Source organism: Jaculus jaculus, chromosome 15 (genome assembly GCF_020740685.1).
Source record: "Jaculus jaculus isolate mJacJac1 chromosome 15, mJacJac1.mat.Y.cur, whole genome shotgun sequence".
Taxonomy (NCBI): domain Eukaryota; kingdom Metazoa; phylum Chordata; class Mammalia; order Rodentia; family Dipodidae; genus Jaculus; species Jaculus jaculus.
In genome coordinates, this window is record NC_059116.1 from 38,690,211 (window position 1) to 38,717,785 (window position 27,575).

Sequence of the window (27,575 nt, forward strand, 5' to 3'; positions counted from 1 at the left end):
AACGTGAGAAATTATCCCACACTAAAAAGTAGAGGCAAGCCAAAAAATTCCTCCAGACTAAGAAACAGTGTTGTATTCTCCAGACTGAGGGGAGGTAGAGGCCAGGCTCACATTTATTCTCCTGGCCTGAGTAAGGAGAGGCAGGCAGAGATAGAATACAGAGAAGATCACAGCCTTTATAGTATGGAAAATGTATTCCTTTGTCAGATTGAGGTATGCAAGGGGACAGCCTGATTGGTTTGTAGATGAGGAGGAAGGACCCTGGGGCCAGCCCTCCTGGACTGTCTACCTAGGGAGCATGCTAGACTATGAGCAGCAGGGGTGGACACTACAGATCAGTTCAATGAAACACAAGTTCTTTTCCCTTCAAGAGTTCCATTCTGTGCCAGAGCAAAGTGGCAGGTAGGGTGGCATCTCCTCGGTCTCTCTGGTCCTGAATTTCTAAGTGAAACTGTCTCAAAGAAACAAAATTTCTCTTATCTCCCTACAAGAGGATAGAACTAGCTATGACAATGAGAAAGTATTCGGGAACCCAGAGCATTCACCAGGATATAAATTAGGTCTGCTACTTGCTACTGATGATGTTATTTTGGGACAAGATGCACCATCTCTGTTGAGTGTCGTGAGACTTAATATGTAGGCAGTGGCCCATGAAGAAAAACTTGCTGTGAGTACTAGCCTTGGAGAAACATTACAATCTGGGCTTTGAATATCAGAATCAAGGTAAATTCAAAAAGGTGAATCACCATCTCAACTTATTCCCACCTTAATACTGTTTTACAGTTCCTGCAGGGACCCACTGGAGTTTCAGTGTAATGACATATGAGCCGTAGTCAACCCTGTTCTGGATTTAAGAAACTACACATATAAATTAAATATTTGAGACAATTTCAATGACAACAGTGCAAAGCTAATTCAATGTAGTGTATTAATTGGTCTAGCATTCAAGGAACACTGGATTAAACCCCAATGTCACAAAACAAATTAAAAAATGCATCCTAGATAGTTTAAACAGTGTGGTAGTTTGAATTTATAACCCTCAACACAGTTAAATGTTTCATTACATATTGTTCGATTTTGAGCCACCTGCAGGAAGAGGTGTCACTGTGGGTGGATCCTGGTTTCCAGCCCTAAGGTTTTACTGGAGTCCAGTGTGAGATCCAGCATAAGGTATGCACAGTAATTTCTACCTTGGTTCCTTATAGTTTGCCTGTCAGTTTTGCTCTTGCTTTTGTTGATACTGGTGGTTTTTCACTTTCACCACTAAGCAACATCCCCTGTATGGGTCAGCTGGAAATAAATCACTTCCTACAACCAACTGTGTCTGGTTTGCAGGTTCCACCACTAGTGTGGAGCCAAGTACAAAATACAGTAATAACATTATGTGAGAGTTCCTACTTGCTTGAGGGAAACTCAGTATATATGACTTACGTTATGAAGAGAGAAACATCAAACAAAAGAGAAAAAAGTAATTAATATTTGCTATACTTAAAAGAAAACAATGATTTTTCAAAAACAAAATGGAATTTTATCTGTGAATATCAAACAAAGCAAAACCACATATAACCCAGTATTAACCATCTGAACCATCTTTACCATCTTTACATGTGCACTTCCTTGTCATTTACCCACTGTGAGGCCATCACACATCTGTCTCCAGAAATAACTCATCTGTCCAAGTGAAACTCTGCATGGATAAAAGCAAGTATAACCACTGCCCATTCTTCCACTATAGGGTATTTAGTGGTTGCACTGGTACACTGTGATATTCCTGTTGGTTGCTATGTTGCTATAATAATGATTTGTGATGGCTCAGCTGGGAATGTTGACATTACCATGGGGCACTGTGGTACACAGTGTTACATGGTGAGGTAATTTTCTTCAGGTGTCCTCCATAAACTAAGGTGTTCTGAATGCTAGGTTCCCAACTGATGGAAATTTGGAAATTAATGCCTTCTGGAGGGAGTGTATTGTTAGGGGTGGGCTTATGGGTTTTACAGCCAGTTTCCCCTTGTCAGTGTTTGGCACACACTCCTGTTGCTATTGTCCAACTCATGTTGGTCAGGGGGTAATGTCCACCCTATGCTTATACCATTGTTTTCCCTGCCATCATGGAGCTTCTCCCTTGAGCCTGAAAGCCAAAGTAAACCTCTTTTTTTTTTTTCCATAAGCTGGTCTTGGTTGGGTGATTTCTATCAGCAATGCAAATCTGACTGCAACAGATGTCACAGTGTGATTTGTGATGTCTGTCACTCTCTGTCAGTTGGGAATTATTGTGTCACAGTTGACTTTTGTGTTGACATAGAGGAACATTGTGAGATTACATCAAGACCTGTTGCAGTGCCAGCATGCTGTGGAGTAGAACACTAGGGTATTCATGTTCTTTGACGGTAATTGTGATTTCACTGGGAGAGTTATGATGTCCCAGTGTGAAAATACATATCATTTGAGGACTGTACTGCAACACTGGGCATTTTGTTGTCACAGTCGGTTATTTTGAAGGAACATTTGGCACAATGAATGTAACAATGTGGCATCATAATGTGAAAGTGAGCAATTATAATGTTATAGTCCTGTACAGTGATGGCACAGTTATTTTGTTAAGTCATGTTAGGGTACTGAGATATCACAGAGAGGAACCATGACATCATTTTTGGATATTGTGTTGTCATATTGGGGCTGTCCAATGTCATGCAGTATCAGACTTCCATATGATGATGTCACTGTTGTGCACTTCGATGTAGCAGTAGGTTATTGTGATGTAACAGTATGGAAACTGACACCACATTTGGGCATTTTGATACCACTAGTGGTACTTGTGATGTTCCAGTTAGAAGTCTGTTGGGAGCTATGAACCAAACCTCGGCGATGTTGACAGAAACCGCCATATAGCAAGTTAAGTTTCTATTTCTTCATCTAATGATCTATTACCAGAAATGAAGGGGACATTACACCTGGGTGATAGCCTCTCCTGGTGCTGCCAGTAATTGATGAAGAAACAAAGAAATTACATTTAACCAGTAACCTTGTGATCTCTGGCCTGATTATGATTCCTTCCTCCAACAACCCTATAAAACCTATGTGAAAAATAAACTTCAAGACCTTGACAAATATCTAGCTTGGTCTCCTTCTTGTGTCTGTTTGCCTCCCCCATTCATGTTAGCTTCTCCCCGAGTCCTTGTTCAACTCCCCGCTGGCTGGGGCAAGTGGCGCCCGAACGTGGGGCCTGGGGTACGAAGAAAAAACCTGAGACTTCCGGTTAAGATGGCGGCATAGGTACCATGCCAAAGCAGCCTGGGGGGAAAAAAGACCAAAAAACCTCAGCAAAATACACACTTTTACTAAAAAGTGAGGTGTATAGGAAACTGAAGTGGCAGCAGAGAAGTAGGAGAGATCCAGAGCCCGCACAGGCCGGCAAAAGCGGTCCGGGCAGCTCCGCCAACCTCCGCGCCAACCTCGGCCGCAGACTCGGCTCCAGCTGCAGGAAAAGCCAGGTACAGGAGCTTCCCCCTCACACCGCACTCTCCGCAACTCAGAACACGTGAAGGAAGAGCGGCAGTGAGCAGTGGAGGAGCAGACCGGGAGGTAGAACATGTGGAGCAGCGAAAGAACCAGAGCAGCTGCGGCTCCCTCCCCTCCCCCACCACCTGAGCCCAGCTCCAGTGAACAGAACAGCGTCCCGGGACCCGGCCACGCCAACTTGAGCCGACAGCGGGACCCAAGCAGGAGCAGAGTTCGGCAGTAACATCGGCAGCTCCGGAACCGGTACCAGCAGCAGACCCAGGAGCGTCAGCAGCGGCGGACCCAGGAGCGGCAACAACAGCAGACCCAGAAACAGCAGCAGTTCCAGCAGTGGGGGTGCTGATCTGCCAGGCCACAGTTGCCAGGCTTGGTTTGCCCCGCAGGAAAAGCCAGTGCCCAGCTCCAGAAATCAGAACAGCAGCCCGACGACCCAGGGAGCAACTTGACTGAGGCCAAAATCATCCAAGGTAACTGGGTTTGCACCAGGGAAGGGTCTCACTTGGTCACAAGCTGACTGGGATCCCTCAACAGACCAGAAATCTTAACCTCTGTGTTGATAGAGGATCTGGTTATTATAATAACTACTCTGGCATACATACTTGGGGCTGTTTTTGACTGAATGTGTACAGTGTTTAGTTAACTTTTAGAATCTACCGGTATTTTATTCCACTCAGCCTACTTAAACACTCCCATAGCAGGGAAACTCAACCCCTAGGAGCACCTTTGGAGATACTCTGAGAGTCTTAAGAGCCACATCTAACACCTTAAGCTCCTACCCTGAAAATATATAACATCAAATCAATTGATACAGCTAAGAATACCCAGCTAGCTAGAAAATCCAAGCATTAACTTAATCCAAGATGCAAAACTATATACATTATAACACAAGAAACACTAAAAAGCAAGATGATATGAATCCACCTAAAAATATTAATGCATCAGAAATGACCTCCAGTGAGAACGAGTTAGAGGAAATGCCTGAAAAAGATTTCAAAAGAATGATTGTAAATATGTTCAAAGAAGTCAGAGAACAAATCAAATGAGTCAAAGAGGAACTTAAAGAGGAAATCAAAGGAATCAAAGAAGATGCAGGAGACCAATTTCATGAAATAAAGAAGGCAATACAAGACATAAATAAGGAAATAGAAATAATAAAGAAAAACCAGTCAGAATTACTAGCAATGAAGAACACAGTTAATGAAATAAAAATCTCTGTAGAAAATCTCACCAGTAGAATGGATGAAGGAGAGGACAGAATAACTAAGCTAGAAGACCAGGTGGCAGATCTAATACAGGCCAACAAAGAGAAAGAAAAATTTATAGAAAAGTATGAGTGGGAATTTCAAGATATTCGGGACACTATGAAAAGATCAAATATTAGAATTCAGGGCATAGTAGAAGGAGAAGAATTCTAATTCAAAGGCATAGTAGGTGTCTTCAACAAAATCATAGAAGAAAATTTCCCCCAAATTGGGAAAGAGGTGCCAATACAGATACAGGAAGCCTTTAGAACCCCAGCCAGACAAAACCTGGAAAAAACCTCTCCTCGCCATATTATAATCAAACTTCCAAACACACACAACAAAGAAAAAATATTGAAAGCAGCAAGAGAGAAAAATCAAGTTACCTGCAAAAGCAAGCCCATCAGGATTACAGCAGATTATTCAACACAAACTTTTAAAGCCAGAAGGGCTTGGGGTGATATATTCCAAGTTCTGAAAGATAACAACTGTCAACCAAGGTTACTTTATCCTGCAAGGCTATCCATTCAAATAGACGGAGAAATAAGGATATTCCATGACAAAAGCAGGTTAAAGGAGTATTTGAAGACAAAACCAGCTCTACAGAAAATATTTGATAGAATCCTCCATGCTGAAGAAAAGAAAAGCACTCATATAAGGAACCTAGAAAAAACAAGCAATACTCAAATACTAGTTAACAGAAGAGAGCACAGGTAGAACCAGAACCACAAAAAATAAAAAATGGCAAACATAAATATACACCTTTCAATAATATCTCTTAATATCAATGGCCTCAATGCCCCAACGAAAAGACATAGATTTGCAGACTGGGTTAAAAAGCAGGATCCTACAATTTGTTGTCTCCAAGAAACTCACCTTTCTACAAAGGATAGACATTACCTTAGGGTGAAAGGTTGGAAGACGGTGTTTCAAGCAAATGGGCCTAGAAAACAAGCAGGGGTTGCTATCCTAATATCGGACAGGGTAGACTTTAGTCCAACGTTAGTCAAGAAAGATAAGGAAGGTCACTTTATATTGATTAAGGGCACACTCCAACAGGAGGACATTACAATCCTAAACATATATGCACCTAACATGGGGGCTCCCAAATTCATCAAACAAACACTATCAGAACTAAGGTCACAGATAACACCAAACACAGTGGTGGTGGGTGACTTTAACACCCCACTCTCATCAATTGACAGGTCATCCCGGGAAAAAATGAACAGAGAGGCATCTGGACTAAATGAGGTCATAGAAGGAATGGACTTAACAGATATATACAGGACATTTCATCCAAAGGCTGCAGAATATACATTCTTTTCAGCAGCACATGGAACATTCTCTAAAATAGACCATATATTAGGACACAAAGCAAATCTTAACAAATTCAGGAAAATTGAAATAATTCCTTGCATTCTATCTGACCACAGTGGAATTAAACTACAAATCAGTAGCAAGAAAGGCTATAGAGCATACACAAAATCATGGAAACTAAACAATACTCTACTAAATGATGAATGGGTCAATGAAGAAATCAAGAAGGAAATCAAAAACTTTATAGAGTCAAATGATAATGAGAGCACAACATACCAAAATCTCTGGGACACAATGAAGGCAGTTCTAAGAGGTAAATTTATAGCCTTAAGTGCCTATATTAAGAAATTAGAAAGGTTGGAAGTAAACGACCTAATGCTTTGCCTTAAAGCCTTGGTAAAAGAAGAACAAGGCAAACCAAAAATCAGTAGACAGGAAGAAATAATACAGATTAGGGCAGAAATTAATGAAATAGAAACAAAAAGAACAATCCAAAGAATTAATGAAACAAAGAGTTGGTTCTTTGAAAGGATAAATAAGATTGATAAACGCTTAGCAAATCTGGCCAAAAGAAAGAGAGAAGAGACACATATTAATAAAATCAGGGATGAACAAGTTAACATCACAACAGATTCCAGAGAAATTCAAAAAATCATAGGGATATACTATAAAAGCATATAATCCACAAAGTATGAAAATCTGAAAGAAATGGATGATTTCCTTGATTTATATGACCTACCTAAATTAAATCAAAATGAGATTAATCACTTAAATAGACCTATAACAAACATGGAGATCCGAACAGTTATCAATAATCTCCCAACTAAAAAAAGCCCAGGCCTGGATGGATTCACTGCTGAATTTTACCAGACTTTTAAGGAAGAGCTAACACCATTGCTTCTTAAGTTTTTCCAGGAAATAGAAAAAGAAGGAATTCTACCAAACTCCTTCTATGAGGCCAGCATCACCCTGATACCAAAACCAGGCAAAGATAGAACAAAAAAAGAAAATTACCGACCAATCTCCCTCATGAACATAGATGCAAAAATTCACAACAAAATATTGGCAAACAGGGGCTGGAGAGATGGCTTAGCATTTAAGCGCTTGCCTGTGAAGCCTAAGGACCCTGGTTCGAGGCTCGGTTCCCCAGGTCCCACTTTAGCCAGATGCACAAGGGGTCACACACGTCTGTAGTTCATTTGCAGAGGCTGGAAGCCCCGGCGCGCCCATTCTCTCTCTCCCTCTACCTGTCTTTCTCTCTGTGTCTGTCTCTCTCAAATAAATATAAAAAAAAATTAAAAAAAATATTGGTAAACAGAATACAAGAATATATAAAAAAGATCATTCACCCTGAACAAGTAGGCTTTATCCCAGAGATGCAGGGATGGTTCAACATACGCAAATCTATAAATATAATACATTACATAAACGGGTTGAAGTACAAAAACCACATGATCATCTCATTAGATGCAGAGAAAGCATTTGACAAAATCCAACATCCCTTCATGATAAAAGTCCTACAGAGACTGGGAATAGAAGGAACATATCTCAATATAATAAAGACTATTTATGACAAGCCTACAGCCAACATATTACTAAATGGGGAAAAACTGGAAGCTTTTCCACTAAAATCAGGAACAAGACAAGGGTGTCCACTGTCCCCACTTTTATTTAATATAGTTTTGTAAGTCTTAGCCATAGCAATAAGGCAAGAGACACACATAAAAGGGATACAAATTGGAAAGGAAGAGATCAAGTTATCATTATTCGCAGATGACATGATTCTATACATAAAGGACCCTAAAGACTCTATTAGCAAACTGTTAGAGCTGTTCAAAACCTACAGCAATGTAGCAGGATACAAAATAAATACACAGAAATCAGTAGCCTTCATATATGCTAACAACAAACACACAGAGGATGAAATCAGAGAATCACTCCCGTTCACAATTGCATCAAAAAAAATAAAGTACCTTGGAATAAACCTTACCAAGGAAGTAAAGAATCTCTACAATGAGAACTTTAAAACACTCAAGCGAGAAATTGCAGAAGACACTAGAAAGTGGAGAAACATCCCTTGTTCCTGGATTGGAAGAATCAATATTGTGAAAATGGCAATCTTACCTAAAGCAATCTACACATTTAATGCAATACCTATCAAAATTCCAAAGGCTTTCTTCATGGAAATAGAAAAAACAATCAAAAAATTCATTTGGAATCACAAAAAACCTCGAATATCTAAAATAATACTGAGCAACAAAAATGAGGCTGGTGGTATCACCATACCTGATTTTAACCTATACTACAGAGCCATAGTAACAAAAACAGCACGGTACTGGCACAAAAACAGACATGTAGATCAGTGGAACAGAATAGAGGACCCAGATGTAAGGCCAAGTAGCTGTAGCCACCTGATATTCGATAAAAATGCCAAAAATACTCATTGGAGAAGAGACAGCCTCTTCAGCAAATGGTGTTGGGAAAACTGGATATATATCTGCAGAAGGATGAAAATAGATTCTTCTCTCTCGCCATGCACAAGAATTAAGTCCAAATGGATTAAAAACCTTAACATCAGACCTGAAACTCTGAAACTGCTGGAGGAAGAAGTAGGGGAAACCCTTCAACATATTGGTCTTGGCAAAGACTTTCTGAATACAACCCCAATTGCTCAGGCAATAAAACCACAGATTAATCACTGGGACCTCATGAAATTACAAAGATTTTGCACCGCAAACGACACAGTGAAAAAGGCAAAGAGGCAACCTACAGAATGGGAAAAAATCTTCGCCAGCTATATATCTGATAGAGGATTAATATCTAGGATATACAAAGAACTCAAAAAGTTAAATAATAAGGAATCAAACAAGCCAATCAAAAAATGGGCTATGGAGCTAAATAGAGCATTCTCAAAGGAAGAAATACGAATGGCATATAAGCATCTAAAAAAATGTTCTACGTCACTAGTTATCAGGGAAATGCAGATTAAAACTACATTGAGATTCCATCTCACTCCTGTCAGATTGGCCACCATCATGAAAACAAATGATCATAAATGTTGGCAGGGATGTGGAAAAAAAGGAACCCTTCTGCGCTGCTGGTGGGAATGCAATCTGGTCCAGCCATTGTGAAAAACAGTGTGGAGGTTCCTAAAACAGCTAGAGATTGATCTACCATATGACCCAGCTATAGCACTCCTAGGCATATATCCAAAGGACTCATCTCATTTCCTTAGAAGTACGTGTTCAACCATGTTTATTGCTGCTCAATTTATAATAGCTGGGAAATGGAACCAGCCTAGATGTCCCTCAACAGATGGGTGGATAATGAAGATGTGGCAAATTTATACAATGGAGTTCTACTCAGCGGTAAAGAAAAATGAAGTTATGAAATTTGCAGAAAAATGGATGGACCTGGAAAGTATTATACTAAGTGAGGTAACCCAGGCCCAGAAAGCCAAGTGCCACATGTTCTCTCTCATATGTGGATCCTAGCTACAGATGATTGGGCTTCTGCATGAGAATGAAAATACTTAGTAGCAGAGGCCAGTAAGGTAAAAAGGAGACATAAAGTGTAGAGAAAGGAAGGGAGGAGGATACTTAATAGGTTGATATTGTATATATGTAATTACAATGATTGTGATGGGGAGGTAATATGATGGAGAATGGAATTTCAAATGGGAAAGTGTGGGGGTGGGGAGGGAGGGAATTACCATGGGATATATTTTATAATCATGGAAAATGTTAATAAAAATTAAAAAAAAATCATATTGACCATTGTGATGTAACAATATTACACTCTAATGTCACAATAGTGTATTGTAATGATAAAGAACAGTATTGTGCTTTAATTAGGACCTAATGCAATTAAATGAAATATTGTGATACCATGTTATGACATTGTTAGTCCATAGTGGGATATTATTTCATGATGCAAAATTGTGATGTCACTATAGAGTATTGTGATTCGCAGTGGGTATCTGTCTAATTGGGCATTTTGCTTTCAAAGTATAGTACTGACACATCACAGTTGGCTACTGTTGTTACAGGTGCCACAGTGAGATCCCAGTCGTCTATTGGGTTGTCATTTTGGGGCACTTCAATTCACTGTGTGGCATTTTGATATTACAATATGGCTGGGTGCACCCACACCATGGTAGTATTATGAAAGATTGCAGCAATATTGCATCACAATAAGAAATTTTGATGCCACAAATTTTCATGTTAAGTTTGGGGATTGAGATGTCACAATGTGGTGTTGTGATGTCATACTTAGTCATTGTGAAAATAACAGAAAATGCCAAAGCCTATTAGACAATGTGATGCAAAAATATACAAGTGGTATTTACCATATTGGCTGTGTATGATATATGTGAAGAATTGAATCAGCAGAGTACATAGGCTATAAACAAATTCCATGAGCATTTAGCCTCTAGAAACCTTTGTTATGACTTGTATATCTGCTTATAACTGTGTAGCAGGCTTTTCCCTGAATAAAGTATATTGCATTTAAGTAGCATTCATAAGAAATTCTTTAAATTCCCTGTGCCTCAAAATCTACAATCCTTAGTGTAATACTTCATATCTCACATTTGGTATAGTTAGTACAGTTAAGTTTTCCTCATATATAATTCGTCTAAATGAAATGTACAAACACATCCATGTAGAAGGAATTACAGAAAAGTCCCTAGTGGAGCAAATATGTTTTTGGAGTCAAGAAAATGGTTCAATGTCCCACTTTTGGGATTTTATAGGGAAAGGGTCATGCCCCTGAGTCATTCATACTCAAATGTAGGTAGAACATACATTGGCTGAAGTGGACAGAGGTAAGCTAGATTGTTAACCTAATGAGGTTGTGCTGACATTGTAAAAGCAGCTTTCTGTAGCACCATAATACAAGAAGGTTTGAAAACAGGGAGAGAAAAGTGAGGTCAGACTACAGAATAGGTTGGTATGGAATCCACTAAGAACAAGGAACTATGTTGACTCACATGGGCATAGTTACCATTGGATGTCATCTCAAAGAACAGACAGCCTTTGGCAAGCAGGAGTTGAAAGTGGTTCTTGGTGAGATTGTCAGTTGCTGAAAAAGGAAATAGAGATTTATTGACTAAATATGAGCCAAATGACATGACGTGCACATAAAAATGTCAAAATAAATTCAATTACAATGTTAATTCGCATTAGTAAGATTAATTATATTAAAGTAAAAATAATCATTCACAAATATATTTATAAGTGTTTTGCCTGCAGAAGTATAAACTGGTTATAAAATAGATGACCAACCTTTTTGTTTTTTCTTCTAATTTTTTTTTTTTTTTTTTTTAATGGGCAAGATCACACCTTAGCACAGGTTAACCTGGAACCCACACAATAGCCCAGAACTGGTCCTGGTCTCACTACATGGACCCAATTCATCTGAAGTTAAAAGAAATTGTTAGACATCCTAGGTGATCCCAGAATGGAGAGTATCTGCTTATGGTACTAAGTGACTCATGAACCTGACAGTAACCCTGGGGTACTGAGTGACTCCAACATGGAAATACCTACAGAGATTAGACAACATTGCCTTGAAGAAATCCAGTGTAAAGAATGCAGTAACCCAGTGACTCTTATATGGAAGAGGCCACTACAGTTTTTCTAGGCCCAAGGAGAGTAGAAGAGACATCTCCAAACATTGGTCTGGCTTTCAAGTGTTTTTCACGTTTTTCATGATGGATTTATATGTGGCTATTTTTCACACATAATGCATAATATATTTATCAATATACATTTAAAGAATGATAGGCTGGAGAGATAGCTTAGTGGTTAAGGCACTTCCCTGAAAAGCCAAAGGACCCAGGTTTGATTCCCATGACCCATATAAATCAGATGCACAAGGTGTCACATGCATCTGGAGCTCATTTTCATTGGCTGAACGTCCAGGCACACCTATTCTCTCTCTATATCTTCCTTAATGCCCTCTCATTCTCTCTCTCTGTCTCACACACAAAACTTTAAAAGGTTTTTTAAAAGGGGGAAAATACTTCTTTTCATCTCCTAAAGCATTGTAATATAGATATTGGCAAAAGTAAGAGTGTAGCAATGGTTAATTGGTGAAATTCTGAAGATGGACACACCTCACTTTCCTTAACCTTACTTGGTCAAGAAACATGGTAAGTTTCTACAGTGAATAGGAGAGAGAGAAATTAATACTCATGAGTGTTATGTGCCAATCTTTTCATGAAGAGTTATTCAGAAAATAAATGAGATTTGTTTTCCATATTGGTTAGATGAATAAGAGTGGATCCACTGAGAAATAGAAATGTAAGTTTCTTCCATCATACCCATCACCCAGCTACAGGGTGTGTGGAAAGTAATGAGATTGTATGTTATAGACTTAAGAACAAGTTGACAGGGAGATGATTATCAAAAGTGAGTTTGGGCTCAAGCCAAAGAACTGGATGGATTATCCTGAGATGATCAGGAGACCATAAAGCCTGTGAATTCACAGTTAATATCTGATCAATTCATACCCAGCCCCAACAGCCCAGCCAGTCTACACACATGTCCTTGTCATTGAAAACTAATCCTGCTCTAATTTCCCTCCTTGGTCATTTTTCACCTTTCTCCATTACATGTAATTTTTTCCTCTCTTTTGACATAATGTTCTACTGACAGCTAACAGCTGAACCCCTTCTTTGTATGTTCCAAAGAAGCTTGTTGCAATCCTAGGGTACACAAAAACATCCTAGAGACACCAACCCCAAGGCTTCTTGGAGTTCCTAGAGAGGAAAATAGGGGTGTTGCAGTAGAATAGGAGACACACCATGCTGATCAATCCCACCATATGGCATTGTGTCTCTCCCACCACCAGTAAAAGGCATAGATGGTATGAGTACTGGGCAGGGACCAGGGCATGTGAGAGACTGGTGGAGTGCAGAAGAATTGGCACTGCTTTTATAGTGTGATACACCACCGAGAACTTGCTGAGACCGCCACATATCAAGAGATGAGAACACCCTGAAAACTATATGGAAAACTGACTATATCAGGTGGGCATAACCTGCTTCCTGGCTATTGTTACATGGACAATGTCACTAGGTATAGATATAGATGATATAGATATACTTTTCTTATTGCTGTGAAGACATTCCTGACAAGAAGAAATATAAAGGAGAAGTAGTTTATTCTGCTTAACTGTCTGAGGAGATGCATCCCATCAAGGCTTAGAATGCCTGGCAGAGAAGCTTCAGGCCTGCTGGTCAAATTGCACCTACAGTGGGAGATCAGAGAAAGCACCAGTATTCACAGATAAAGAACTTTAATATTAACCCTCAGTATCTCCTTCCTAACACAATGATGTGTGGTCTATCTTTTCCAAACAGAGCTCTCTGATTGGAGACAAGGGTTTAACATATGAGGCTGTGGGTGACCTTTCACAGATATAATAACACTCTCAGGACCGAGGGAGAACAAGGGCGAAGGCTCAAGGAGAACTCGTGATTCGGCGAGGAAATGACAGACAGACACACTCTAGGTTGAATATGCTGCTGCAATTTACTGAAGGTTTTATGAAGGTTTTATACAGATTGAACAGGGAAACTTAGCAAGCCAACAAGTGATCTCAGAAATCATTAATCTAAACAATCTTAAGTATTGTTTTATTGTAAGCATATATGTAATATTTATCAGGCAGGAATGTACCCATATTTTAAGAAGGACGTCTTGCACCATTGACCACAGCTTTACATGAATAGAAGCTTGGGGTAAGGGATGTAAGGTGAACAATAGTTTATTTATTTTTTATAAACCGAGCAGAGAGCCATCTCTTTTTATTTATTAGATTATTTATATAATCCTCATATTTATTATAAAAGTGTTTCTATCCAAAAGACCACCAATATTTTAAGGCTGGATTAATGTTTTCCAGGAATTATTTTCTTACTTGTCTAGAGTATAAGCACCAAGGCTTATGTGTCCTTGTTAAGCATTTTATAAATGGAAGAGAATGCCATAGCCTCCTTTTTTCTTCATAATTCATTCATCTATTACCGAATTTATCATATCCTCCCTCATAGGGGAGTGGATCTAGGTAGTTCCCAGCTCTGGGAGTCTACTATCAGCCCTTGATTAAGTACTGAACATATCCCCCAGGAAGTTTCCTGGTGGGAATGTCTAAGTTTTGTAACTTCTTTTTTGTAGAATTGTCATGCTTCTTATGAACATTACCGATTAACATTTCTACTTTCATTTTCTCAGGATCAGTATTGTTCTAAAACATCATAAGCTGTTTTTACTCTACACCATCTAAAAACTGTCCTAGAGTTAATTTTTTGTTCCTAGTAGAGTTATACATTCCCTCCATTGCCCTAATCATAGGAGGGGCACATTCAATACGCAAATTGTTTTTTGTACTCTGATTGTGTGCATGATTAATAGTAAGCATAGCGTAGAAACTAGCTGTTCTTACAAACAACTAGAAGGAAGCAGGAAAGAAACAGAGCTCAGAAAACAGCTCATTGGCGCCAGCAATCAGGTCGTCGTGACTTGGGCTGCAGGAACCATTACAGTAACTGACTGCCAAGGGGTCACCGGGGGCATCCCTCCGAAGAGTGCTGGCCCTCTGTCCTCAGCTCTCTTCCAGTACAGAAGCATCTCTGCTTGCTACACAGGCGAGGTCGCCGTGGATGTAGCAAACACTTATGTTCCAAGTGAATCTGAGATTGAGGTAAAATCATGATAGAGCATGATCGTGACAGCAGGAACACAACTGAAAAGAGAGAAGGTGTGAACATGGAGTTAAACTGACCAACTTTTGTACATCACTCTAGGTCATCTGAATAATTATTCACCTAAATAATGCCCAGATTGAGACCTAAGGATTCCCTCCATCCATGACCAGAGGTTTGAACCTCCTCTGCAGCCATCCTGTTAACAATTGACACATTCAACTGCCCACTTTTCCTTCCCTTAAATGACCTTGAAACCCAACAGACATGTATATAGACTGATAGGTGAGTGGGTTAATACACAGTGGCTCTGTTGTAAAAGTAAGCTGTCTGTGGCAAGCTTGTTCTCTCACATTGTAATGTCCTCTAATATCTCTGAGTTCAGAAAGCGTTCATAGTCCTCTCTGTATGCCAAGCAGATGCTCTTTGAGTTTCTAGGACAATTACCTATGTAAGAATTTATATAAAATACTTATTCATAGAATATATTTAGAAAGAGTAACAGAATGATAGATCAAAATACTGAAATTCTTTATTCATATAATGACAGATTCATGCACAACAATGTGTTGTATTTTCTAAATATTATTCAATATGCATATTCATTTATTGACTATCAATACAATCTTTCTAAAATTCATGTTTTTTGGCTGCAACTATTATCACCAAAATGCATTTATATAATTTCCTATTTACACATGAGTCTATCTATCCATTCATGAATGTTATTCATTAATAATCCCATATTAAAAATATGTCTTCTCTACTTTCTTTGAACATAGTTATAAACATTGTTTTGAAATATTTCTCAGGTATTTAATCTAAATCAATCTCACTGGAATTAGTTTTCCAAAATTATTAGCATTTTCAGTAACATGAGTGAACACGGAAAACATCATTATATGTAAAATAAATCAGGAAGAGAAATACAAGAACCATATGATTTAATGTGTATATTATATTTTAAAAGTTGATTTCAGGTCTCAGGAGATGGCTCATCAGGAAAGAGTGATTGCCGATTCCTGAGGAGTTAATGCAGATAATATTTGCTGCAGGAAGGAAGACATTTTCTCCACTGGTATACCAACAGGTAAGTTGTAAATGCTCCTGTAAATATCCCCTCCCTTGCTTATGGAAACAATGCTAATATATGGTCACTAGAAAAGACATGAAATAAGAGGGAGACCAGTATGGAAAAGAAGGGGTCTGGAAGAAGTGGGAGAGAAAGTCGAAAAGGTACTATGGCTGAACATGTTTAAAACGCATTCTATAAATAAAATTGTTTTAAGATAATGTTAACAATTTAACAATATTTACTTAAATGAATACAGTCAAAAATAAAAGGAAGGAAACAAAGTTTCTAATCAACCACTGAGAATTCATGAAATTTCAAAGCTTTTGTGCACCAAAGGACTTTGAATAAAACAAAGAGGCAACCTACAGAATGGGAGAAAATCATTGCCAGCTGTACATCTGACAGAGAATTAACATCATGGATATACAAAAAACTCACAGTAAGGCAGCATACAGGTCTGGAGTTCATTTGAGGTGGCATACCCATTCTCTGTCTCTCTCTATCTGCCTCTTTCTCTCTCTGTCCATTGCTCTCAAATTAATAAACAAATAAATAACAAAAAATTTTTAAAAATAACTAAAAGAACTGAATAATAAAAAATAAAGCAATCCAATTAAAAATGGGCTATGGAATGCTTCATGAATTTGTGTGTCACTCTTGTGCAGGGGCCTAATAATCTTCTCTGTAACATTCCAATTTTAGTATATGTGGCTGAAGTGAAAAAATATTGTTTACAATCATGGAAGTTGTTAGTTATGAAAAGTAAAAAATAAATACAAAAAATAAAATAAAAATGGGCTATGGAATTAAATTAAGAATTTTCAAAGGAAGGAATACATATATATGCAAATATCTAAAATAATGTTCTACATCCTTAGCTACCAGGGAAATGCACATTAAAACTACTATGAGATTCTATCTTATTCCTGTCAAAATGTCTTTCATCCAAAAATAAAAATAAGTAAAAAATAAAAAGCAAGATAGAGACCACCTAACTGTGCTACACATCCCCAGGGAAGAATGACAAGACATTAAGTGTTCACTGTTTTTTTTTGGGGGGGGGGAGGGGAGCAATCTCCAATAGTGGGAGGGCACAGAGGGGAAAAACAGGGAATTGCTGATTCCTTCAGGTGTGTGTAGCCCATGAGCCTCCTCCCCTCAAACAGCTGTCGTACCCACAGTCCTAGCTTCAGGATATTCCTGTACTTACTGTTCGAAAAGGGTCCTGGCCAACATAGTTCCACTTGCCTCACTGCAGAGGGGCGATCATCCTGATATCCTGCCCATGAGTGACATTGGACAGGCTCTATCTGATGGCCCATTGGAGCTCAGGATCTTTTGAACCATTTTCCCACCACACTTGTGCCACCATGCCAATTGCTGCTTGTACAAGCGAAGCCTGATCAGCTCATTTGCTCACTTATTGCTCACACACAAGCCCAGGCCCACTCCTACTACCCATGGGAGCTCAGGCTCTCTCTGCCTGCTTGCCTGCCTCAGCTCAGGTGCCAGCCCTTCAAAAGCAAGAAAATCCAGTTAGATCACCCAGTCCTACAATAAACATCTCTTATCAAAACATAGAAGAGTCATTAGGATCAGAACAACAAAATGAAGTTATGAGCAATGCAACCCTGACCAAGCTACTGGTAAAATTTGCAGAAAAGCAACAAAGGACTGATAATTGTGTGGATGCTGCCATCACTAGACTAGATCTAATAGATAAGAAAATGGAAGGAATTCAGAGACAGTTAAGAGATATGAAGGATACTGAAAAAAAGAGGACCTCCAAAACAGCTGGTGATGCTAAATAAAGACATAAAGAAATGCAAGGATGAATTCCAAGTAGCATCAAGAAAACCAGAAAATGATGTGCACAGGGAGCTTCTCAACCGGATGGAAACTATGGATAGAAAAGTAGTAGAAAATGCAAACCTAATTGAACAAGTCCAAAACTCTCCAGAAGCTCTCAAGAATAGAGTCAGCCATGTGGAGGATAGAAACTCCAAACTGGAAGTCAAGATGGAAGAAACAGTTCAAGAGTTCAAAAGTTTCAATAAGTTCAAAAATGTCTGTGAACAGAACATGAGGGAATTGTGGGATACCCTTAAATGTCCTAATATTCAGAACATTGGAATACCAAAAGGACAAGAAATTCAACAAAGGCATGGGGAACTTATTTGGCAAAAATAAACAAAGAGACCATCCCAACTCTCTCAAAAGAAAGGCCCATCAAGATACAAGAAGCTAACAGAACTCCAAACAGATTGGACTAAAAGAGAAACTCTCCAAGACATATTGTCATTAACTCTAAACATTGACACCAAAGAGAAAATACTAAAAGCAGCTAGGGAAAAATAGCACATCACTTTTAAAGGTAACCCCATCAGAATTACAACACATATCTCAGTGGAAACCCTGAAAGCCAGAAGGGCCTGGTATAAAACACTGCAAAGTCTCAGAACCTATGGCTTCAAACCCAAACTACTCTATCCAGCAAAAGTATCTCTCATAATAGATGGTGAAAGAAAAACTTTCCATGATAAAACTCAGCTTTACCATTATATGAACACAAAACCAATCTGACAGAGAGTATTTCAGGAAATTCTCCTCATGGAAGAATCAAATAATCAAACTCAAATTCCTACAAGAAACATATCACAATAACCAAACTCAGAGAAGGCACAAAAAAATTCAAAGTCCATGAAAACTCCAAACCACATATGCCAACAAAATATGGCAGGGATCAAATCAAACCTCAGAGTCATTACCCTAAACATTAATGGCCTTAATTCACCATCAAGAGACACAAGGTAACAGGATGGATCAGAAAATTAGACCCTTCAATCTGTTGTCTTCCAGAAATCCACCTCACCACTAAAGACAGACACCTCCTAGGGTTAAAAGGCTGGCAAACAATATCCCAAGCAAACAGGAATAAGAAACAAGCAGGCGTAGCTATATTAATATCAGATAAAATAGAGTTTGAACTAAAAATAATTAAAAAAAAAGACAAAGAAGGCCACTTCCTACTTATCAAGGGAACAATCCATCAAGAGGATATTATAGTCATAAATTTGTATGCACCAGACAGAGGAGGACCACAGTTCATAAAGCAAAACCTACTTGACAATAAAACAGAAATAACCACCAACACCATCATAGTTGGGGACTTCAATACACCATTATCAGTAATACACAGATATCCAAACAGAAACTCAACAGGGAAGTAAGAGAGCTCAACAAAACCATAGATCACTTAGACCTAAAGGAAATCTACAGAACATTCCATCCCAAATCCAGACTATATATCCTTCTCAGCAGCCCATGGAACATTCTGTAAAATAGATCATATACTGGGTCCCAAGGCCTATGTCCAAAAATTTAGGGAGAATGACATAATTCCCTGTATGATGTCAAATCACAATGGTATATTGCTACAAATTAACAACAAAAAGCCCATCAAGAATATGATCAGTGCATGGAAACTGAACAGCACAATGTTAAAAAATAAATGGATAGTGGACAAAATAAAAAATGAAATTGCAAAATTTCCAGAAATGAATTATGATGAGAACACATCGTAGCAAAACTTATGGCACACAATGAAGGCGGTCCTCAGGGGAAAATTCATAGCACTAAATTCCTTCACAACAAAGACAGAGAGATTCCAAATCAATAACCTAACCATCCACCTAAAGGCACTGAAAAAGCAAGAAAAATCCAACCCAAAAAGCTCCAGAAGGAAAGAAATAATTAAGATGAGAGCAGAAAATGAATTGGAAACTAAGAAAACAGTTAAGAAAATTGACAAAACAAAGAACAGGTTCTTTGAAAAAATAAACAAGCTTGACAAACCTCTGGCCAATTTGATCTAGCAAAAAAAAAAAAAAAAAGGAGAGATGTTTCAAATTAACAAAATTCAAAATGAAAAAGGAGAGATCATAATAGACATAAGTGAAATTGGGAGAATGATCAGGACTTATTTCAATAACCTCTACTCCACAAAACTAGATAACGTGGAGGAGATGGATAAATTCCTGGACACATATCATCTATGAAAGCTAAAGTCACCTCCTAAACCACCCTACCATACCTCAAAAGAGCCCCAGCTGAGACTAAGAATAATTGGTGTAACAAGCAAGGGTGCTGGTTTCTTAATGAACTGGGTACAAGCACAAGGGTGAAGGAGATTGACACAGAGAACAATCAACTTCTACCAAAAAAGATATTACAAGCAAGGGTGCTGGTTTCTTAATGAACTGGGTACAAGCACAAGGGTGAAGGAGATTGCCACAGAGAACAATCAACTTCTACCAAATAAGATATTCAGAGACCCAGAGGCCCCCCACACCGCATCACTGAAGCAAACCAAAAATGAAACCAACATGGCTCAGGGCAATTTTGTGGAAGAGGGAGTGGAAAGAATGTCAGAGCCACTCGTTGGGTCATAATACACAGGTACATTTCTCCTACCCTAAATGTGGACTAACCCCACAATGTATGGCCCATATACCTCAACAAGTGGGGGTTAGGGAGGGGAGAGGTGGTAGGACATGGATGAACCTAACAATACAGTGAGCTATCTTCGCACCTCTATTATTGACATTGTCTCAAAATATTTAATTTATACATGTAGATTCCTAAAGCCCGTACAGGCTTGGCAGTGACTCATATGTCATCATACTGAAATGCCAATGAGTCCCTGCAGGAATGGTGAAGCAATATTAAGGTGAGAAGTTGAGGTGGTGATTCACCTTTTTGATTTTACTTCAATACTTATTTTTAAACCCAGGTTGTAATATTTCTCCACGGCTAGTACTGACATCAATTCTTTCCCCATGGACCATTGTCTACACATTAACTCTCATGACACTCCACAGAGATGGTACATATTTTCTCAAAATAACATCATCAGTGGCAGGTGATTTAGCTAATTCTTTTATCATTATTAACATGTTTCATATGGATACATCATGTATTGGTACCCTCTTTTGCTTTGTCCCTGCACCCATTCTTTTGAACAGGCTTCTCCATGGGTTGACAGGTATTTACCACGGGGCTGTGGAGAGTTCTGGTGTGAGAGGAAGCTCCCTGCACCTGGCTTTTCCTGTGGCTGGAGCCAAGTCTGGTGGCTTTGTGGTGTGCCGCTGCTGCTGCCATGGTTGGCAGAGCTGCCAGGGCCGCTTTTGCCGGCCTGTGCGGGCTCTGTATGCTCTGGATCTCTTCTATTTCTCCGCTGCTGCTTCAATTTCCTATCCACCTCACTTTTTAGTAAAAGTGTGTATTTTGCTGAGGTTTTTTGGTCTTTTTTCCTCCCAGGCTGCTTTGGCATGGTACCTACGCTGCCATCTTAAACAGAAGTCCTCTTAAAAATCGGGGTTGTGGTTTATGTACTGTGGAATCAATAGTCAGTTAATTTTGGAGGGAATGCCTCTGAGCATGATGTGTCAACCTGTGGCTCATACAATCTCTCCACCCCCTCTTCCATTAAATTCCCTGAGCAATAGCAGCTGAGTTTTAAGTCGACTTCATCCTCTGGATCTCTGCTTTGGTAGGTGTTGAGTATCCTTAGAGTCCCTCTCCTATGCCATGGCACTGATTATCAGGTACAGCATAGACGCAGCACTCTTGCTATCTTCCCACTTCCTCTGTGGTTCCAGCTGTGGCTTGGCTGACCTGTGAGGAGTAGAAATTGGGGCCCAGAGAGAATTAGGAGGTGCTACCCCACATGCCAATTTGCTCTAGCAAAAGAATAGAACTCTTAGAGGAAAAGAAACTTGTGTATAATTGGATTGATCTATAGTGTCCCGCCTGCTGCCCACAGTATAGCATGCTACCAAAATAGATGGGTCAGGTAGACTGGCCCTGGAGTCTTTCCACCAAATCTACAAACCAACTGGGTCTTCTCCTTGCAAACCTGAATCTGACAAGGAATACAGTTTGTATAGTATAAAGGCTTCAGTCTTCTTCCTGTCACTCTCTTTGGATTCTCTCTCTGCTTGCCTCTCCTTGCTCAGGCCAGTGGAATAAATGGGGGCCTGGCCTCTACCCCCACCCAACCCAGAGAATGCAATACTGTTTCTTGGCCTGGAGGAATGTATTTTTCACTTGCTTCTACATTTTTCCCTCAATTTTTATTAACATTTTGCTTCTACTTTTTACTGTGGTGTAATTTTTCACCTTAATTATGTGTATCATTTTCCTCTGGTTTCCAGACCTACCATGTAGATGCTTTTACTAACTCTTGGCCTGTTACCTGTGTCTCTAAATTTAGGACAATCATGGGTACAACTGTATATCTACATTAAGATGTCTCATCTAAATTTCTTGGTCTCTGCTTTGGTATTTTCACTCTGTTATTATTTCTTAGGCTCCCACTATTTTTCCTCTTAACTTTCTTCCATGGGGAATCATAAGGTAGATACTATGTGTGTTTCTCCTAAGTCTCCCTGCACAAGCTTCTACATTCTATTCTCCATGTACTGTGTCTCCACTCCAGTCTTTTGAAAGACTCAGTTTTACTTAAATGGGCTCTACTACCCTCCACATATTTTTTGTCTCTATATTAGTCTTTCCCTACAAACCCCAGTTTTTGTTAAATTATAAACTATGCTGTGTTTTCCACACAAGGGCGTGTTTCCTATTTCCCACGTGATAATGTCTCTGCTCTAGCCTTCTTCTTATATCCCAATATCCCAATATCACTAAAATAAGCCAAATTTGTGATTTCTCCTTAAATAAACGTAATAATTCATAATTTATCTGGCTTGAGTTTATTTTTTATCAATTCTTTGTTAAAAATAGATCAGGTCTGCAAATTCGGGTTCATAAAGTTATGGGACCCTCCAAACCCCCTGAAAACATGCATCATTCTTACATTTGAAATACACTTTGCATTACTTTAGCAATTAAGGTGATTGGGAGTCAAAGTGTCCTAACAGTATTTCTCAGTCTGTTGCATGGTGCTGTGTATGCTGAACTCATGATGAAGGTTATCATAACAGTGGGAATGCATGTGAGTGAAAGCTTCAAGGTGAGATGGGAATGAAGAGTGAGGGAGGGATGGTTACTACAACACAGTAAGGCACACTTCTTAATGACTGATCCTCAACACTCTCTCCTCCCAAGGACACTTGGGAGACAAGTGACCTCAAACCATAACCACTAATACTGGGGCATATTTATAATACACACACACACACACACACACACACACACACACACACACACACATACACACACACACACACACACAACCATTACTATCCCATGTTAACGAATATGTAAGCGAGATGCAAGGATTTACTTCATGACAGTGTCATAGCTGCACATTTTATTTATGATGGTCAGCCAATTAAAGAACAATTGTAAGCAATAATATCAATATAATAAGGAATTCCTTTCTCCATGGTTTCAATATTTCAGCAATGTACATTTCTCATTGACTAAAGTACAAGACCATAACAAGATTTGCAGAATCCAAGCCTTCACTTCATGTCATACAAAATTCTTCCTCAGTAGGTATCATTATATTCATCATCCTATGGGTAACCAGTGACACTGAGTCCAACTTTATGTTCATGGATAGGTCATGTCCCTATGTTTAATTTTCTTCTTTAAAACTCCTTATCAATAATTGTCTTTCTGATACAAGATTTGACTTGTCTAAGTAATTCATATTAAACCACTCATATGATACATAACTATCACTGAGAACAAGTGAAACCCACTTGTGTGGGGGTGCAAAAAACTAATTTGGATTAAAAAGTAATGCTATGATGTCTTCAGTCTCTATAGCAATATCAGTTTAAATTGTAAGGAAAGATGTACGTTCAAGAATTGATTTTATATGTGACCTTGGGAAGAGAAATTCTATCTCGTTGTAGCAAAATAATGTAGCACTTGGGGACAAAGATGCAACCCAATAACCCAGCACTGGAGGCCAGGATTGAAAAGACTTCCACAGCCACCATGAATTTCCCTTGGCTGCTTTGGTAGACAGGGAGGAAGGTGACCCACACACTGCAGAACACTAGCATGCTGAAGGTCAGGAACTTGGCTTCATTGAAGGTGTCAGGCAGGTTCCTAGCCAAGAAAGCAACAGTGAAGCTCACTATGGCTACAGATCCCAGGTATCCCAGGATGCAGTAGAAGGCAGTGACTGAGCCCTTGTTGCAGACCATGATGATGTGTTCATACTCAGAGTGTGCATCTCTGTCAACAAAGGGAGGAAACGTTGCTAGCCACACTGCACAGAGAGTAATTTGGACCAGGGTGCAGGTGGGAATGATGAAGTTAGGTGCCCCTGATACCAACAGCACCCTCATCCTTCTTCCTGGAGTGGTGACCTTGAAGGCCAGGACCACAGTAACTGTTTTGGCCAAGACAGTGGAGACAGCCACAGTGAAGAGAACTCCAAATGTGATCTGCTGCAGGATGCAGGTAACAGTGTTGGGACGTCCAATGAAGAGCAAGGAGCAGAGAAAACAGCATTCGAGGGAGATGAGCAGGATGTAGCTGAGGGTGCGGTTATTGGCTTTCACGATGGGAGTGTCTTGGTGCTTCCAAAACACCCCAAGAACAAGAACTGTGAGTACAGAGAAGCCTAGTGACAGGCAGGCAAGAGTCATCCCCAAGGGGTCTTCATAAGACAAGTAGTTCACAGATTTCTGCAGGCAGTGAGTTTGTTGTACATTGGCATATTGATCATCTGGACACTTCACACACTGCTCCATGTCTGAGGTAGAGAGCAAAGACTCATCAGTACAGCTTCATTTCTCATGTGTCACTGATGTCTCACATAAGTGTGTCCAACATGTTACTTCTGTGTTGGCATTGACAGAAAAATAAGTGGATTATCCTAAAGAAATGTCTCAAAATTTATTGATCTCACATGTATGGTGAAGGACACCTAGGAACCATTATTGCTTTCACTTATCTCACATATACAAAGTAGTTTATTTACCTCAATGCTCCTTGTGTCAACACATTCAGATTCATAATAAAAGTCTTAATTTCTTGGTGTGGTGCCTCACACCTTATATCACTCACTTGGAATGCAGAGGTTGGAAGACCACTGAGAGCTTGAGACCAGCCTTCAGTTACAGAGTGAGTTCTATGTCAGTCTTGGCTAGAGTGAATTCTTGCCTCAGAAAAAACTTGGAAAAAACTTAAACTTGGCAATTCATAATTTGTAAGTGTAATATATGTAATTATTCCGACTGTGCATCCCAACTTAGTGTGAGAGCTAGTACATTCTACTATCTGAATCTAGGTGGAGCTCTGTGGTGGTTACTCACAGTAGGGAAATTCAAATCTTCCCCTATTATATGGTTAAGTGATAGTAACTTATGATTAAAAGTGGACACCAGGATATAATTATCACCAAAAGATGTATACCATCACCTTGGAGCAGGCTTTTGCAACTTAATTTTGAGAGGACATGGTTAGTATCTATGCATTTTATTGAATTTTACCTCCTATATAATCTTTTGTCTTAGTAATCTATTCAGGACCTATTGAGAAAGCAGGATGAGAAATATCAATTAACAAATTATCAAGGAATAGATCATGTATAGTGAGAAAAGGAAGAAGTTTTCACTCCTGTGAGATAGGTTTTGTTATGACATATGTGAATATTTAATTTTAAATATATTTGCTCATTAGAAAAACTTGAAGAAAATTTTTTTATATTGAATATGCACAATGAAGAAAATACCTTTATTTCTTTTAAGTGTAAATGTGTGTGTATTTGTGGTGTGGGTGCATGTGTGCACACGCATGTACAAATACCTTTGTGTTTTACATGTTTCTTTCTGAGTGTGCATGGACCTGTGAGAGTGGGAATTTGGAGACTAGAATTCAGCACTGGGTAGCCTTTTCAATTGCTGTCCACCTCATTCTTGAGACAGGCATCATTACTTTGTCTGGACCTGAGGAATTGTATTATACATCACCACCCACTGTGAGACCTGCTAACAGACAAATGCCTCCTCTGGTAAGGTACCACCAATGGAGGTGAGAGATCAGGGAACATAGCCAGGTAGATAATGGGTTGTTAATTAAACTTAGGTAAAGCCAGATTATTGTGGATATAAATATTTTCTTGTTTATATTGATACCTTTTCAAGATGGTGGAAGCTTTCCCGACCATGCCTGAGACGTAGTCAAAGTGTGACTAGGGAATTGTTAGAGGAGATAATTCCCTGCTATGGGTTGTGCCTCCAGATTAGATCAGATAGAGGGCCTGCCTTTGTGTCCAATCACTAGAGAATTGACCAAGACATTGGAGATTAATTGGCAACTACATTGTGACTATCATCCCCAAAGTTCAGGAGAGGTAGAAAAAATTAATCCTAGAGACTGATGAAGGATGGGTGGTACTCTTCCCCTTTGCCCTGTGGAGGGCCAGGTGTACCTTTTATGTAAAATGAATTACTCCATTTAAAATTATGTATGGAACCCCTCCCCCCAAATCCTGCCCCATATGGGTCTTGAACAGATAACTAACTTTACTAATGAAATGCTTCTTTCTATCCAAATCTTACAAAGAGTCCAGGAACCATTGTTCCAGCAATCAAGGCTGTTTTTCAGACTCACTCTGTTAGCCCCCATCCCTTTCAGCTTGGTGACAGAGTTTAGATCAAGAGACACTATATAGGGACATTAGAAGGGCCCCCACAATGTCATCCTAACCACTGCAATTGCTGTGAAAGTAGAGGGGACAAAATAGAAGAGCATCAGACTTACTTTTTATGAAACAAGGGGGTCTGTGTGTGGCTTTAGATAAAACTTATTGATTTTATACCAATCAGTTAGGAATAAATCCAAAATACAATGGCTTTAGTTAGAGAAAAGTATCAAAGAAAAAGAACTTCAGAGACAAGACACTAGTAATTGGTTTCAGTCTATGTTTCATTGGTCTCCATGGCTAACTTCCCTTGTCTCTTCTATTGCTGGCCCCCTGATACTACTGCTCTTAGGCCTTACCATAGGACCCTGCATTATTAATGCTCTAAGTAGATATGTAAAGAATAGAATAAATTCCATTAAACTCATGGTATTGTGGACACAATACACCCCCTAGATGAAAATACCCTAGACACTGTTCTTCACAAATCAAGGATTTAAGTTAGTGTCATATCAGAGGGGGAAATGGAGAACAGAATGTGAAAGGAATGGGATGACACCTCTGTGCAGTGCAGGTGTTTGCTGTTAGTTAAGGAATGGGATTATCTCTCTGTGCAGTGCACCATGACCTTCCTATATCTCTTTGTTTCTAAATATCTTTGTGATTACAAAGCCTAGACTGTTTCTTTCCTAAGTTCCTCCTGTGTGATGTATGTAACCTTGTGACTTCTTGTAATAGTTCTTGCTTGTTTAACAGAATGTGATTTTGTGATTTAACTCACAATCCTTTTTTGTTCATTTTTAAACTATAAACATCATGTGGTTATTTCCAATAAAAGCTGACACTCCTAACAGATCAAAGCTGCATCTTGAGATCTTGAATTCTGGGATGAAGCTTTCTTGTTCTTTCTTTTTTTTTTTTTTTAATTTTTTTAATTTATTTATTTGAGAGTGACAGACACAGAGAGAAAGACAGATAGAGGGAGAGAGAGAGAATGGGCGCGCCAGGGCTTCCAGCCTCTGCAAACGAACTCCAGACGCGTGCGCCCCCTTGTGCATCTGGCTAACGTGGGACCTGGGG

General features: G+C 39.2%; 1 protein-coding gene and 1 non-coding gene across 2 annotated transcripts in view; both read right to left on the reverse strand.

The window, feature by feature from the left end:
- Nucleotides 1-16,480: 16,480 nt before the first annotated feature.
- Nucleotides 16,481-16,586, reverse strand: LOC123455185. Its single transcript, XR_006633738.1, has one exon. It is a non-coding gene; the product is annotated as a U6 spliceosomal RNA (small nuclear RNA).
- A 7,111-nt stretch (nt 16,587-23,697) lies between these two features.
- LOC101617402 (vomeronasal type-2 receptor 116-like) overlaps nt 23,698-27,575 on the reverse strand; it is a 40,626-nt gene continuing 36,748 nt past the window's right edge. Inside the window, exon 7 of the mRNA XM_045134732.1 lies at nt 23,698-24,602. Coding sequence (XP_044990667.1) covers nt 23,698-24,602 — 905 coding nt within the window. The remainder of the gene's footprint in view (nt 24,603-27,575) is intronic.